Genomic DNA, 12,196 nt, shown 5'->3' on the forward strand with positions numbered 1-12,196 from the left:
GCGTATTGTCCTCTCTCCATCTCTCCTTCTGTCTCTTTCTATTTGTTCTTCGGTCTAACTATCAGGTTGTCCCTCTCTATCTTTTATTTTTCATTCCTCACCTTCCTCTGCCCTCTAGTTTTTACATATATTTTATACAGCGTACTTGTCTTTCACTCTTACTCTCTGGCCCTTTTTTTTTCTCCTATCAATTTCAGTGCTTATGAGATGATGCTCTTCTCTTCAAGTTCTAATTTCCTATCACTAAGCCTCTTTCCCTTCTGTTTCTGTTCTCACTGCAGGGGAGAGAGGAGGCAGTGTGTTGGATGGAACGAAGAGTGAAAAGGGGGGGTAAGTTAAGGCCCTTCAGTAGAAGTAATAAAGAGACACACATCCAATCCACTTTAAGAAGTCAAAGACCTTCTCTATTGGCTGACCCAGCAACTAAAACCGCCAGGCACGCAAAACATCAAGCCTCTGTCAATATCTACTCATATTAGTGTCATCAAACTTGCACCACAATCCGTCAATAAACCTGTACATGCGCCACATGAAGCACTGTTATTAAGAATTGAATGTATGCAGTAAAAAAGTTGCTGTGTGCTGAGTGTTTTGCATCTCTGGTATAGTTGGGATCAGGAAACGAGAAATATATCAAGAAAGTACAAGTAATGACACAATCTGATTTTTCCATGCAGGTCCAGTCAGTCAACTGTAAGCAACTCCAACAAGTATGAGAGCAGAGATAAGATCAACGCCACAGCCCAGCGCACCCTCCTCATCGACTCTGGATCGGAAACAGACAGCAATGTCTACGAGAGCTATGCGGCGGTACGAGCGAGAGAGAGGAGGAAGACAGGAAAGAGCGGGATGAGACAAAGAGAAAAGAGCCGTTGAGAAAATATGCAGCGACACAGAGGGGCCGAGTAAACAGATGAGGGGAGGAAAGAGGTTAGACAGGGGGTGAAGGGATCTGACAGAGGAGGAAGTGGAGAATTCAGCCATAACGGGGAAAATGGATAGATAAACTAATGGAACCTTTAGCTGTGCATAGAGATGGAACACAGATCAATACCTCACAATTAGCATTCAAAATGCACATCGATCTCAGCGAAATTATCATTTTGTACTTTAAAAAGGCCAGCAAGGATTTGAACCTTGAAGAAAACTGTTGAGCGAGGTAGAAGAAAACAGATAGCGCTGCTGTCAGGATGGGGTATAATGAAACCTAAATCCCCACGGAGGCAGGCTTTATCTTTCCCCTAATTTAATACAGTACATACCAGTATGCGTTGGTTTGGTCAAATTACCAAAAAACATAATTTCCTAGTTTTCACATATTTGTGAGATTTCTGCCTGCACCTCAATGCAAGATGGTCATCACAGTATTAAAAACAGCAACATCTCCGTCTATAAATACCAAATGTTCCACTTCACTGTCAGCTATTTTCATAGTTTATTCACCTCTGTTGTATGGGAGAGGCCTACTCTCTCTTTCTCCTTTTCTCTCTTTCTTTCTTTCTTTCTTTCTTTCTTTCTGTGAACGGGCCCTCCAAGAATTCACTTCAACCCCCTCTGCACTGATGCAACACATGTGGCTTTGTCATTTACCTGATGTGACTAAAGGTCAAAGCTAATCTTATACTCTCTCTTTTGTTTTGCTAATTTCAGGAGAGTTCCCATCATTACTACCCCACCGGTGACTACAATCCGCCTCTCAGTCCACTCCCTGAGGAAACGCGTAGGCTCGGTGAGACACAAATATACCTCAGAGTAAACAAGGCTCATTTCCAAAATATTCATGATTTGCGTATGCATTTCCATATGCTCTTCAAGGAGTCACCCACGTCCCTGTGGACTCTCACAGCCATCTGTATGAAGACATGAGAGACGGGGTTCTATACCAGGACATCCTGGCTTCCCCTCTTCCTTCCTCTTCGTCCTTGTTTGACCACAGATTGCACAGATTGCCTCATCAAAAGAACGAGTGGAGACTACCAGCCTACCCTCAGGTCTGTAAACAAAACCCCAACCTATGATGATAGCTCCTCTTTGATATATTATTTACATTTGATGATATCACAGTTGGGTTGCAAAATCAATCTATTGTAAAGGTAGATGATGTACTGTAGCCTTATCACGTAAGTAATGGTAACTGAGATGCAATCTGTCTCTCAGCAGGCAGCTGAGAGAGTGAGGGATGTTCGACAACCGCGGAGAGAGTCTGATCTTCCCTTTGAACTACGAGGCGAATTAGTCTAGAATGAGAAGGTCAGAGCAGACAAATAGGCTATGACAGGGCTTGTGATTCAACAGTAGTCATTGAGTACAGTGTTGTATAGCAGATAATATTATTATTATTATGATATTAATACAAAACCTTTTGAATTGTATCTCACAAGTCACATTGAATATACCTGTCACAATTGTAGAATGGCGCTAGAACGCTTGATGTAAGATGTTATATAATACAGTATTTCACTCTGTTTTTCTGTGTATATTCTTTACATTCCTCAGATGTAAGTTGACCTACAGTAGAATATGGAAATCCGACTGTCAAAATGGTACTGTTTGTGCTTTTTTCTTTTAACTTAAACCAGCCACCAGCTTTTTTTATTCTCCCTCTGTGATCTTCCTCTCTTTGTTCTTTCATCTTTACCCTTGTTCTAGTTTCCTTTGGCCTGCAGGTAGACGTGAATCAGTCAGTTAGAGACAAAAATGGACTGACAAAGCTGTTTTTCGCCCAGAGAAGGGCAGCCCCTCACGGTGGCACTGGGTCAGAAGCAGCACAGACTCACAGTGCCACCCAATCAGACAGCATCCTTTTTGACCCATACAATGTGGACGCTTTCAAACATGTATCCAGATGAGGACTTGACAACAGTGGGCCGTCCGCCCCCCTCTCTGATACAAAGACTTTCACAGTTAGTCCATGGGAATCCCTGCAATGGGATTGTACTGAGTGGTATTTAGCATGGTTATGTCTTCAGGAGGTAAAGCCATATCTAGGGCCAGACTCTAATCCTATTTTCTCTTGGATTGAAGTTCAGCTCACAGTATCAGTGAGAGAGAGAGAGAGAGAGAGAGAGAGAGAGAGAGAGAGAGAGAGAGAGAGAGAGAGAGAGAGAGAGAGAGAGAGAGAGAGAGAGAGAGAGAGAGAGAGAGAGAGAGAGAGAGAGAGAGAGAGAGAGAGAGAGAGAGAGAGAGAGAGAGAGAGAGAGAGAGAGAGAGAGAGAGAGAGAGACCGTGCAGAGAATTTGTCTCACTGAGAGTGGACAGTTAACAAAAAAAGAAAAAAAGAAGAGAATCGGGAAGAGAGGGTTAAGCTAAGCTGCTACTCTGGCTACTGCTACAAAAAGGATCTACTCTCCTCTTCATTTGATTTCCATTATTGTTCAAATTGTATTTAAAAGAAAAGCAGTCCATTGTATAGTGTCACACCACAGCCTACAGTTTACAATAGTTAGAATCTGTTAGAAACTTTCTTATCTATCTAATGGTTGTTGAGATATTTCACTCCGGACAAAAGTGGCACCATTGCCATCCATGGAACCATGCTGCTAGTGTGTGGCTTAAAAAAAATCTTGTTTTGAGAAGAGAAAAATATGTTACTGGCACAGTCATCCTCATGTCGTATATGTGCATATATAGCTTAAAAGTATATCATCAAGAAATATGTGTTGGTCAATGAATATTTCTTGATGATGTACGTTTTAAGATGTAGACTGATGCTGCCACACCTGTCAGAAAACCTGCAGAACACAAGAGAAAATAGATGGTGTCTTCCTGTATGACAATAACAAGGCTTAAGTGCTCTGTGTATTTGTGTAACTTTGTCTTTTAATGTTCCCTGTGCAGAGATCAGTAACTTCCTCAAAGTTTCCATGGCTCTTTTAGGTTCTCGCTGCCTCGTAAATTACGCAAATAGCGACTGGGCTTACATCTGTACACAGAGCCGTTATGCATGCATCCTAGTTCTGCTTCCAGCTTCTGCTTTTCCCCTGAGCACGATTCGTCACATCACGTCTCATGAGTACACACACAAAACACAGAAACACAACACAGGCAACACATATAGTCCAATGAGACACACACATATATATATATATATATATTTTAAAAAGGGTATAATCTTAATTCATTTTTCCCCAATAGAAATGTCCACTTTTTCATTTTTGATGAAGATGGATGTGGTCTGCCTCATGACTTGTTCTTTAGCTGGAGCAACCTTCACACGTCACTCTTTTTTGGGTTGTTACTGTCAAATACAGAGGAAATATTGACTAAAAGAGGTGATATTCCAATTCCTGGTGAGGTTGTTGTTGTCCTCATATTTGTACAACCTGCAATATTCTGCTTCCTCAATGGCCTGACTGCCTGGAGATAAATCTCAATGTTTCACAGAGCCGTGTTCCCTCAATTAGGCTCACTATTCTCCATCATGAGCTGTCAAGGTATGTTTGTCTCATTACTGAACAATTGTTTAAGTTCCTGTCAAGATGGCTGCTGTGTTCAAACCAAAACCTGTTCATGATGCATCATTTCGGCTCAGGCAAGAACAGTGATCTGCTAAACTGCAGGCTTGACAGCTCAATGCTGTACGTCAACTTCTATTTTTCCTCACTTGCCTCATGAATGTTTTGATATGATGCGTTCAGAAGAATCTCGAGGGGGCTCGATCATTCAGGCTGCAGGAGTGCACAATTAAGTCAAAAGAGAAACAAATAAGAGACTTTAATTACCTCAGCTCTCAGAGTGTTTTCACGTCCTTTTTACCCCTCTCCTGAATGTTTTTTATTTGGAAAACAAATAAAAATTGAATAATGCTCCTTTATCAGGTTGTGCTACCAGTGGGGAGCTGACTCAAATTTAACTCACATTTCTGCAAACCCTGTCTTTGCTCTCATTATTTGGATTCTAATCACTTGAACTAAATAGAAATCAAATCAAAAGCAACCACAGGTTTTACAAATTAGAACATGATTTTACTGGCATTTATTATGACTCACGTTGTCGGTGTTCTCTCATGTTGTCAGTAATGAGGATGTAATTTACCCTCCAATGTGGATGAAAGAATACAACTGAATAAATATAACAATGGTTCATGAAAGACAGCTAGGAAGTGAAAACAACAATGAATTATTAATTCTGATAAGGGCAGATCTGAGAGCACATTGAAACTAAAAGAGCATTTTAAATTAAAGATGAGTTTGATGACTGGCCATCGGCATCAGACCCCATGGAAATGTAGGAGTAAAAATAAAACCACAGAAAAAGTACATTATGCTAGTAGAGCCCAAGGAAATAGCAAGAAAAAAGGTTGAGTTATGGATTTTTATTATTATAAAAAAAAATGCACACATACAGTCCACATTATTCTCTATTTGAAATAGTGCAGGCGTTATTAAACAAAATTCAAATCCAGACAATCATTACTCTCCTGGTATCTTTTTCACAAAGGTGCACAGTATATTCATCATAACAAAAATGTCTTTCTTTTTCAAGCCACATTTGAACCTGGGTGTATTTCTTTCCCCATATGTAAGCACATTTCAAACGTCCGTCTCTGCATCTCACTCATTTAAATGCGCACACACTCCCACTCCCACACCAGGATATAAAGATGACAAAAAGAAAAACAAGCTGTTATTATTAAAAACATAATGTCTGATCTGACATAGTGTACAAATGCATTTTGCACAATGTTTTTGCATTCATAAATCACTGTCTGAAATGTATTTTCAAATAATCCACACATTTATGTTAAGTTGTAAACCTACATCCACACATAAATCAATATCGTCTCATGATTTGTAATCAAAAAAATGCTCAGCTATAATAACAAACAGAATGTAAAAAGGGAAGAAATTATTGGGAAGTAAGTGTTTACAGATTGATGTTCTTCTAATCATATTTGTGTACGAGCATATGTGATTGGTTATCTATCACTTGCCAGGTTGAATCTTATAATATGATTGGCTGGAAGCATAAAATGGGCAAGTCAACAGTCTTATATCTTGCGACTGACGCCCACTTTCGGTTCATAAATTTGTTTTTCCTAGAATGGCGAAGGCATGACCCGCCCTACTCTGTCACTGATGTGGTGTACTCTGCCTTGATTGACTTACCATGATATTCTTACATTATCCAATCCAACTATCGAAGGCAGTGAGTACTAGCCAATCAGAGGCGAGTAGGGCCAATCATTTCCTCGTCATCCTAGGAAAAACAAAATTGCCTCTGGTTCCCCCCTCTTAGCTCTCTTAGCACTGTTGCTGTTGTTTGCAATTTAGTGTTGTTTGCACCGTTAGCCGCCGGCTCAGCTATCGCCATGTTGAGAGCCACGTGGAGGCAATCCCTCAATCATAGACATGCTCTGAATTTGGAATTTAGCACCTTTAAAGATGCTTGTAAAAAAGAGTTAACAATTGCTTTATTGAAATGTGACAAGCTGTGAGCATAAGATGATCCAAAAGCATCCACAGCACTCTGGACGAAGACTGTCCTCTGCTATTGTGGATGAATTGCATGCTTTGTCTGCTGTAACAGCTAGATTTGTCCTCTTCAGTTGGTTAATGCTGTTGAGTTAAAATCACACACGCCAATCTTGCAGTCTTGAAGCAATAGTTGAAGACTGTGACTTAAAAACCCTTCAGTGCAATTTAATGTGAAAGACATTGGTTGATGTTTTCTGTGGTCATATTTAAGTGAGTAAGATGTGTTCATTTTTTTATGTTTTAAGTTTAAAGATGTACTCAAGAAATATAATTGCTTCTTCTATGGCTGCATGCTGGCCTAGTTGGTAATTAAAGTAAAGAATATTGTTCTTCAAAGCCACACGCATTTCAGAACATCCTCAATGTTAGCGTTCTAAAGGGAGGATATTTTATTAAACTGTTCACCATTCACAGGAAGCAAAAATGCTTCCAATTTGTACTGCATTTGTCAGCATATCAACAGTTTCTCACTACAACAAGGTCATTCATTTCTTGTTTGTGACACAGCAACACACAACACACAGCAAAGATGACGCATATATACTTGTGGTCATAAATGATTGTATGAGCCTGGAGAAATAGACAGGCAAAGACACACAATAAAAGATAGTGTACTATAAAGAAACAGAAATAAAGTAGGAAGATAAGCTGCCGGGCTGAGAGACTGTGAGCAGCGAGGGAGGGTGAAAGACTGGAAGCCACAGAAGGAAAAGTCCATGTCACGAGAAAGAGTGGGTGAGCGAGAGACTGAAAGACTGAAACGGAGTTCGACAATTGAATGGGGAAGTACTGATGGTGAGCACATGGGTGTGGTTGGTTAGCAGCGTTTCAGAAGTGACATACACAGGAAGGCACCGTGGATGATGAGGATGTGGAAGAATCTCTGGACTCGAGCGCCTCACAGGATGGATACCAAGGTAAACATAATAGCCTGGATGGATCATTAAATATCAGAGGGCTAAGGGGTGTTTTTGGTGAGGCATACTAAAGAGAGATTGATGGAGGACGACAGACAAACGGACGAACAGACAGACAGAGAGTGAGTTAGAGTGCTAGATGTGACAAACAGGCAGGCAGGTCAGGCTAGGGGAAAGGAAAGACGCCTGTACAGCCCAGGGGAAACAGGCCTCATCTTGACATATGCTCTGGAGTGAAATGAAGATTGGCATGACCTGCTAATCTGAGCTGTCGCAGCTCATGACGGCCACAGACGTTCACCTGTCACACTGTTCCACGTCCGGAGGATGAGCTGCCACCAGGATAGGTCAAAGATCGAGATTCATTTTCTGCTGGGGGTGGATTCAAACTGAGCCACTGGCCCAGACTTCTATCCGTCACTCTACCTGCCTCTGCTGTATGTAGCTGCTTGGCAGCTGTTGTTCTCTGTGTTGCTATAAAATCATGCAATATCGGACAGCTTTTTGCTTACTTCAGTTTGTCTATAGTGTTTTGTTTCCAGCTAGGGGCAACATGTTGTGAGGGGGAGGAAAGAGTATGTCGCTCACCAGTAGGCCTACAGGATTTCCATTACGGTAAAAGGAGTTGTTTTGACACGTCCTCCAATACCAGTTTTTAATTGGTGACAGTAGCAAACTTTTTGTTATTGAAGTTTGATCAATAGTGCCACAAAGTTCAACACAGACATGTGTGGGAGGATAGCAAACGCAATGTGCGGCCTCAATCACTCACTTTTGACAAATGAATAAATAAAAAATTGTGGTTATATGTGTGTCTTCTAAAGTTTGACATTCAAAGTAAGAATCAGTTTTTGTCATGCTGCGTGAGGAGTGTGGGGAGATGTTGCCCGTGTGCTTGAGGAGGAAGTAAAGGTTGCCATGTGGTGCCAAACCGCAATGAGTGCAACCTCCTGTCTGGTAGATTTACACTGCAAAACATGTTCCAAAGTGAATGCTCTCTCGCTTCAATTGTAACATCACAACTGTGGCTCAAGAGATCTGTCTGTCTGCTCATGAGCACATGTTTTGTCTGTATGTTGTGTATCTGCTCCAATCCTCTGCAACAGATCCAATGTCTGCATTTTTAGTATTATGACCTTTCCTCATTTATGGAGTCACCTATAATATTTGAGGGGCTCCGAATTACTTTTGCAGATGTTCGTTGTGATAAAAGTTGAAATTCAACTTGTTAAAACACCAGTTGAGATACAACTTGGTTTATACTTGTCTGCATCATTGTGTCATCTCCTCTACTTATAATGTGTTTTTTTTTTGTCTTTTAGATTTATTTTACCCACTTGGCCTTCTTCCTGCTTGTCATGTTTAAAGGTGAGTGCGTTGAGTTTAGCGCGAGGCCATGTAACTATGTAACTATGTAACAGAAGCCACTTTGATCACAAGTCACAACAAGATAATGCTATGCTAAAATATAAATGCTAAACTGAAGTATTACAGGTTACAAGTGTCATGAAGTTTGAAGACCTGCAGAGCCTACAGTATGGGTAAATTCCCATATAAAAAAGTAGGATAATGTAATAACTTCTAAGAATACTGAGTATACATTATAATGTGGGTTTAGAAGACTGAAGGCGTATCCCTCATCTCAGTCCAGATGAGGGATAAATAAGCTCACACTAAACATCTTAGAACTGTAGATGACAGTAATATAAAAGGTTTACTACTATCCAAATTAAGGTTTTCATCCACACAATATATCTGACACATCTACTGCAGACCTTTAGTCACGTTCCAGGCACATGGGTTCATCAAAGTAGTTGGAATCACAGCATTAGCCTAAGAAAGTAGAGGTTTTGTAGAGCTCCAGCATTAATTGGAAGGTGCTGAGAGAGTAAACAGACAACAGGCTCTCTGTCCCGCAGTCTCACACAACAATCCAGCTCTGTTGTAGCCGGAGGTTTTGTAAAGAGCCACTTCTTTGTGTGTGCGGCACTCACAGGACTTTAACTGTGACATACTCTCAGTACATCTGCGGGGCCTCTCTCGCCGGCATGGCCAGACATTCTCAAGTCTGGCCTCTGTCAGGAATACATCACAGCATTGTTTGAGAAAATCACAGTGGTAAACAACACTGCTCTTTGTTCTTCCTGTAAAGTTTACTGTATCAAGGCCTCGCTGTGAGGCTTCATCTGACTTGTGTTTTTGGTGATTCAAATGTGTCTTTTCTTTCCCTCGCATGCAGTGTCAAGGGCTCAGACTTCCACACCCGCAGTTCAAATGGAGTCTGTGAGCAACAGTATGGCGAACTTAACAACAATGCCTGCCGCTTCAACTCTTACTGGTACGGCATTCGTGGCTATCCGGAGAAATGCCACTTTGCAGCATCTTCGGTATTGAGGCTATCTCCTTTTCAGTATCGTTTTCATGTGAATCAGTTGCTTTCTTGATGTAACAGGAAGAAGAGTGGAAAGCAGAGTCACCAGAGATGCTGACTCCTCCTCAACCACAAACAAGAACATTAGCACCAGCAACCCAGTCAGTGTCCACACCACCCCATCAGAGATGAACACTTCAACAGGTAGGCTGGTGTGTAGTTAGTGCTGTATATGTGAAACCCATAATAATTCAATTCAACTTGATGTAATTGTTAAGTTTCTGTCCCTTTTAGCTCCAACAACAAAACCAAAAGCAAAGTTCACACCCACTCCAGGTAACAATCTGCACCATGTCCCTCACATATTTGAACACCCAGTTGGTGGAAGCCATTGAGTTTGGATATAACATCCCCTCACATCAATAGCAAAGGCTTTCCCTAAGCTTTCTCCCTTTAAAACTAATTATGAGGTAATTAGAAAATGTTAAACTCCCTGTACTTATTAAGATATAAAGAGGAGTTTTTTTGTTGCATTTTTACCGGACCGGGGAAAAGGAGAGAGCAAGAGTGAGAGCGACAGAGAGCGCATCGATATGCATTAAAGGTTTCGAGAGCCATTCCACTGAAATATTTAAAAAGTCAATTAAAATAATGAGTTAAACATAGGAATGCACCTGAATGGAATTATGTAGAGACTCGTATGGCAAAGATAAGATAAGTCAATAGGTCCCAAAACAAATATATCGATATATATGAAATTATGCTTTTGTATTACATTCTGTTAAATACAGAGGGAAAAGGGGAAAAAAGTCAAAGGAAACTAATGTTTTCACTGTCTATATTTTTCAGCATCCTCCGTGACATCCTCCCCATCCATAACTGTGAAAACCACCAAAAAAGGAGCCCATCAAGATGTTGCCTGGGGTACCAAAGATTTTTACTACTCCATAGTTACCTTAAATGCCACAGGCATTGCGGTTTTATTGTTATCTCATGGCAGACTGACAGTATCATAATTCCCTGTCTTCCAAACAAAGCCCATGGCAGAGTGGTAGAACAGAGCACCTCACTTCCTCTCTTGCCAACAGATTAATGCTTGATTGTACCTTACGCAAGAAGAGATACGATATTTGTGTCCTCATGCTGTGCTGGCTTGCCATAGATAGGGTTTTGATACACCATCAGCAGCATGTCAGCGGGGCCAGTAGATCTGTCAGGCTATCTCTGACTGTTGTTCCCCGGTGATCCTCTCTCTCTTTTTTCTTGTAGCTTCCTGTGTTCAACAGTCGAACTTAATTCAATACTTTCCATTCCGCTCTTACTTCTTATAGATCCGAAGTGGGATGAAGATTTCACCTATGGTGAGAAGCCACATTTGACTGTTTATATTTTTGTTTTCTTTCATTTTGCACCTATGGTTGAGTGTTTGATTCATGTTTTATGTGTCCAGATTATAGATCCCTGCGCATCGCTGGACTGACTATTGCAGCAGTGCTTTTCATCTTGGGCATCATGGTCATTGGCTGTAAGTGTGACTCTGAAAGACATTTTTGTGAAGCACCGTAATTATATATTCAACTGCCTTTCTCACTCTTTTGCTTATCTCTAACTGTAGGTGGCAGGGCCTGTCGGCTTTTCAGATGTCACAAAAGTTCACAAAAGTAAGTACTTACCGCTTTTTTATTTCATTCATGCTAGTGAATGTTCAAATTCTGTATTTTTGCACTGTTTGAGGGGTGCATGATTAGCACAAGTGCTGAATAATTTAAGACAATGAAAGCTGACAGACAGTCTAAATTACAGTCCATGTGCATGAAGGGTAGCCGTGCTTATATCACGCTCTCGGGGAAACTGCAGTTGAATGATTTAAGTAATTTATATCACAGGCTACTGGATGATATATTGCAACAATCATTCATTTCAGACATATAATAGCTCAACAGAATGCTGACTAAAATCTCTGCTGATTAATAGATCAAAAAGATTATGATTAAGCTATTTGTTGGGCGAAACCGTAACAGAAAAACTGCAAAGCACATTGTTTATTGTCCTTACTGTGGTGTGTTTGTGTTGAATAAATAAAATTGATTGCTTGAATACTGTTTGATTCCTTAACGGGTCTGTGTGTTTATTTTCCAGATCATATCGAGTGGCCCAAGAATAAGGAGAGAGAGAGAGAGAGAGAGAGAGAGAGCATATGTACATTGATAAAAGTGCAGAGCTGCAAGAAACCAACCAGGAGTCCATCAAGAGAAAATCTGGCATCATATGTGTGAATGTAGACTGTATGCTGCTTGGTAACAGTGTCATGTGAAAACACTCAATAAACACAGAAAACATGAATCAGGCTGATAAATGAAAAAGGGAACCCTCACCTGCTTAATCTTTGTCTAACATCATTTCTATACTGTGCAAAACTGCACTGAAAAGGG

The 12,196-nt window shown here is 40.7% G+C and overlaps 2 protein-coding genes across 3 annotated transcripts in view; both read left to right on the plus strand.

The window, feature by feature from the left end:
* nphs1 (NPHS1 adhesion molecule, nephrin) overlaps nucleotides 1-2,241 on the plus strand; it is a 93,017-nt gene extending 90,776 nt beyond the window's left edge. Inside the window, 5 exon segments of the mRNA XM_076109665.1 lie at nucleotides 282-330; nucleotides 678-810; nucleotides 1,651-1,729; nucleotides 1,816-1,991; nucleotides 2,158-2,241. Coding sequence (XP_075965780.1) covers nucleotides 282-330; nucleotides 678-810; nucleotides 1,651-1,729; nucleotides 1,816-1,991; nucleotides 2,158-2,241 — 521 coding nt within the window.
* A 5,018-nt stretch (nucleotides 2,242-7,259) lies between these two features.
* fxyd5 (FXYD domain containing ion transport regulator 5) lies at nucleotides 7,260-12,107 on the plus strand. Of its 2 annotated transcripts, XM_076109496.1 has the most exons (10): nucleotides 7,283-7,393; nucleotides 8,716-8,761; nucleotides 9,633-9,731; nucleotides 9,846-9,968; nucleotides 10,059-10,100; nucleotides 10,614-10,688; nucleotides 11,096-11,125; nucleotides 11,215-11,289; nucleotides 11,380-11,425; nucleotides 11,904-12,107. In XM_076109496.1, exons 1-10 carry the CDS (start codon nucleotides 7,337-7,339, stop codon nucleotides 11,926-11,928), a joined length of 618 nt encoding a protein of 205 aa, XP_075965611.1. In that variant the 5' UTR covers nucleotides 7,283-7,336; the 3' UTR covers nucleotides 11,929-12,107. The 2 variants fall into 2 exon arrangements, with proteins under 2 accessions (XP_075965612.1, XP_075965611.1); XM_076109497.1 differs by lacking the exons at nucleotides 11,380-11,425; nucleotides 11,904-12,107 and having other exon boundaries at nucleotides 7,260-7,393; nucleotides 11,034-11,125; nucleotides 11,215-11,255.
* The last annotated feature ends 89 nt before the right edge of the window (nucleotides 12,108-12,196 follow it).

The sequence above is a fragment of the Anarhichas minor genome, unplaced genomic scaffold (genome assembly GCF_050575085.1).
Source record: "Anarhichas minor isolate MPS153535 unplaced genomic scaffold, ASM5057508v1 ptg000041l, whole genome shotgun sequence".
NCBI classification, from domain to species: Eukaryota; Metazoa; Chordata; class Actinopteri; order Perciformes; family Anarhichadidae; genus Anarhichas; species Anarhichas minor.

Coding starts and splice junctions, on each gene's coding strand:
- fxyd5 (XM_076109496.1), top strand. CDS start 7,337: ATGATGAGGATGTGGAAGAATCTCTGGACTCGAGCGCCTCACAGGATG. Junction 10,689..11,095: donor CCATCAAGATGTTGCCTGGG/GTACCAAAGATT, acceptor TACTTCTTATAG/ATCCGAAGTGGGATGAAGAT. Junction 11,290..11,379: donor GGGCATCATGGTCATTGGCT/GTAAGTGTGACT, acceptor CTCTAACTGTAG/GTGGCAGGGCCTGTCGGCTT.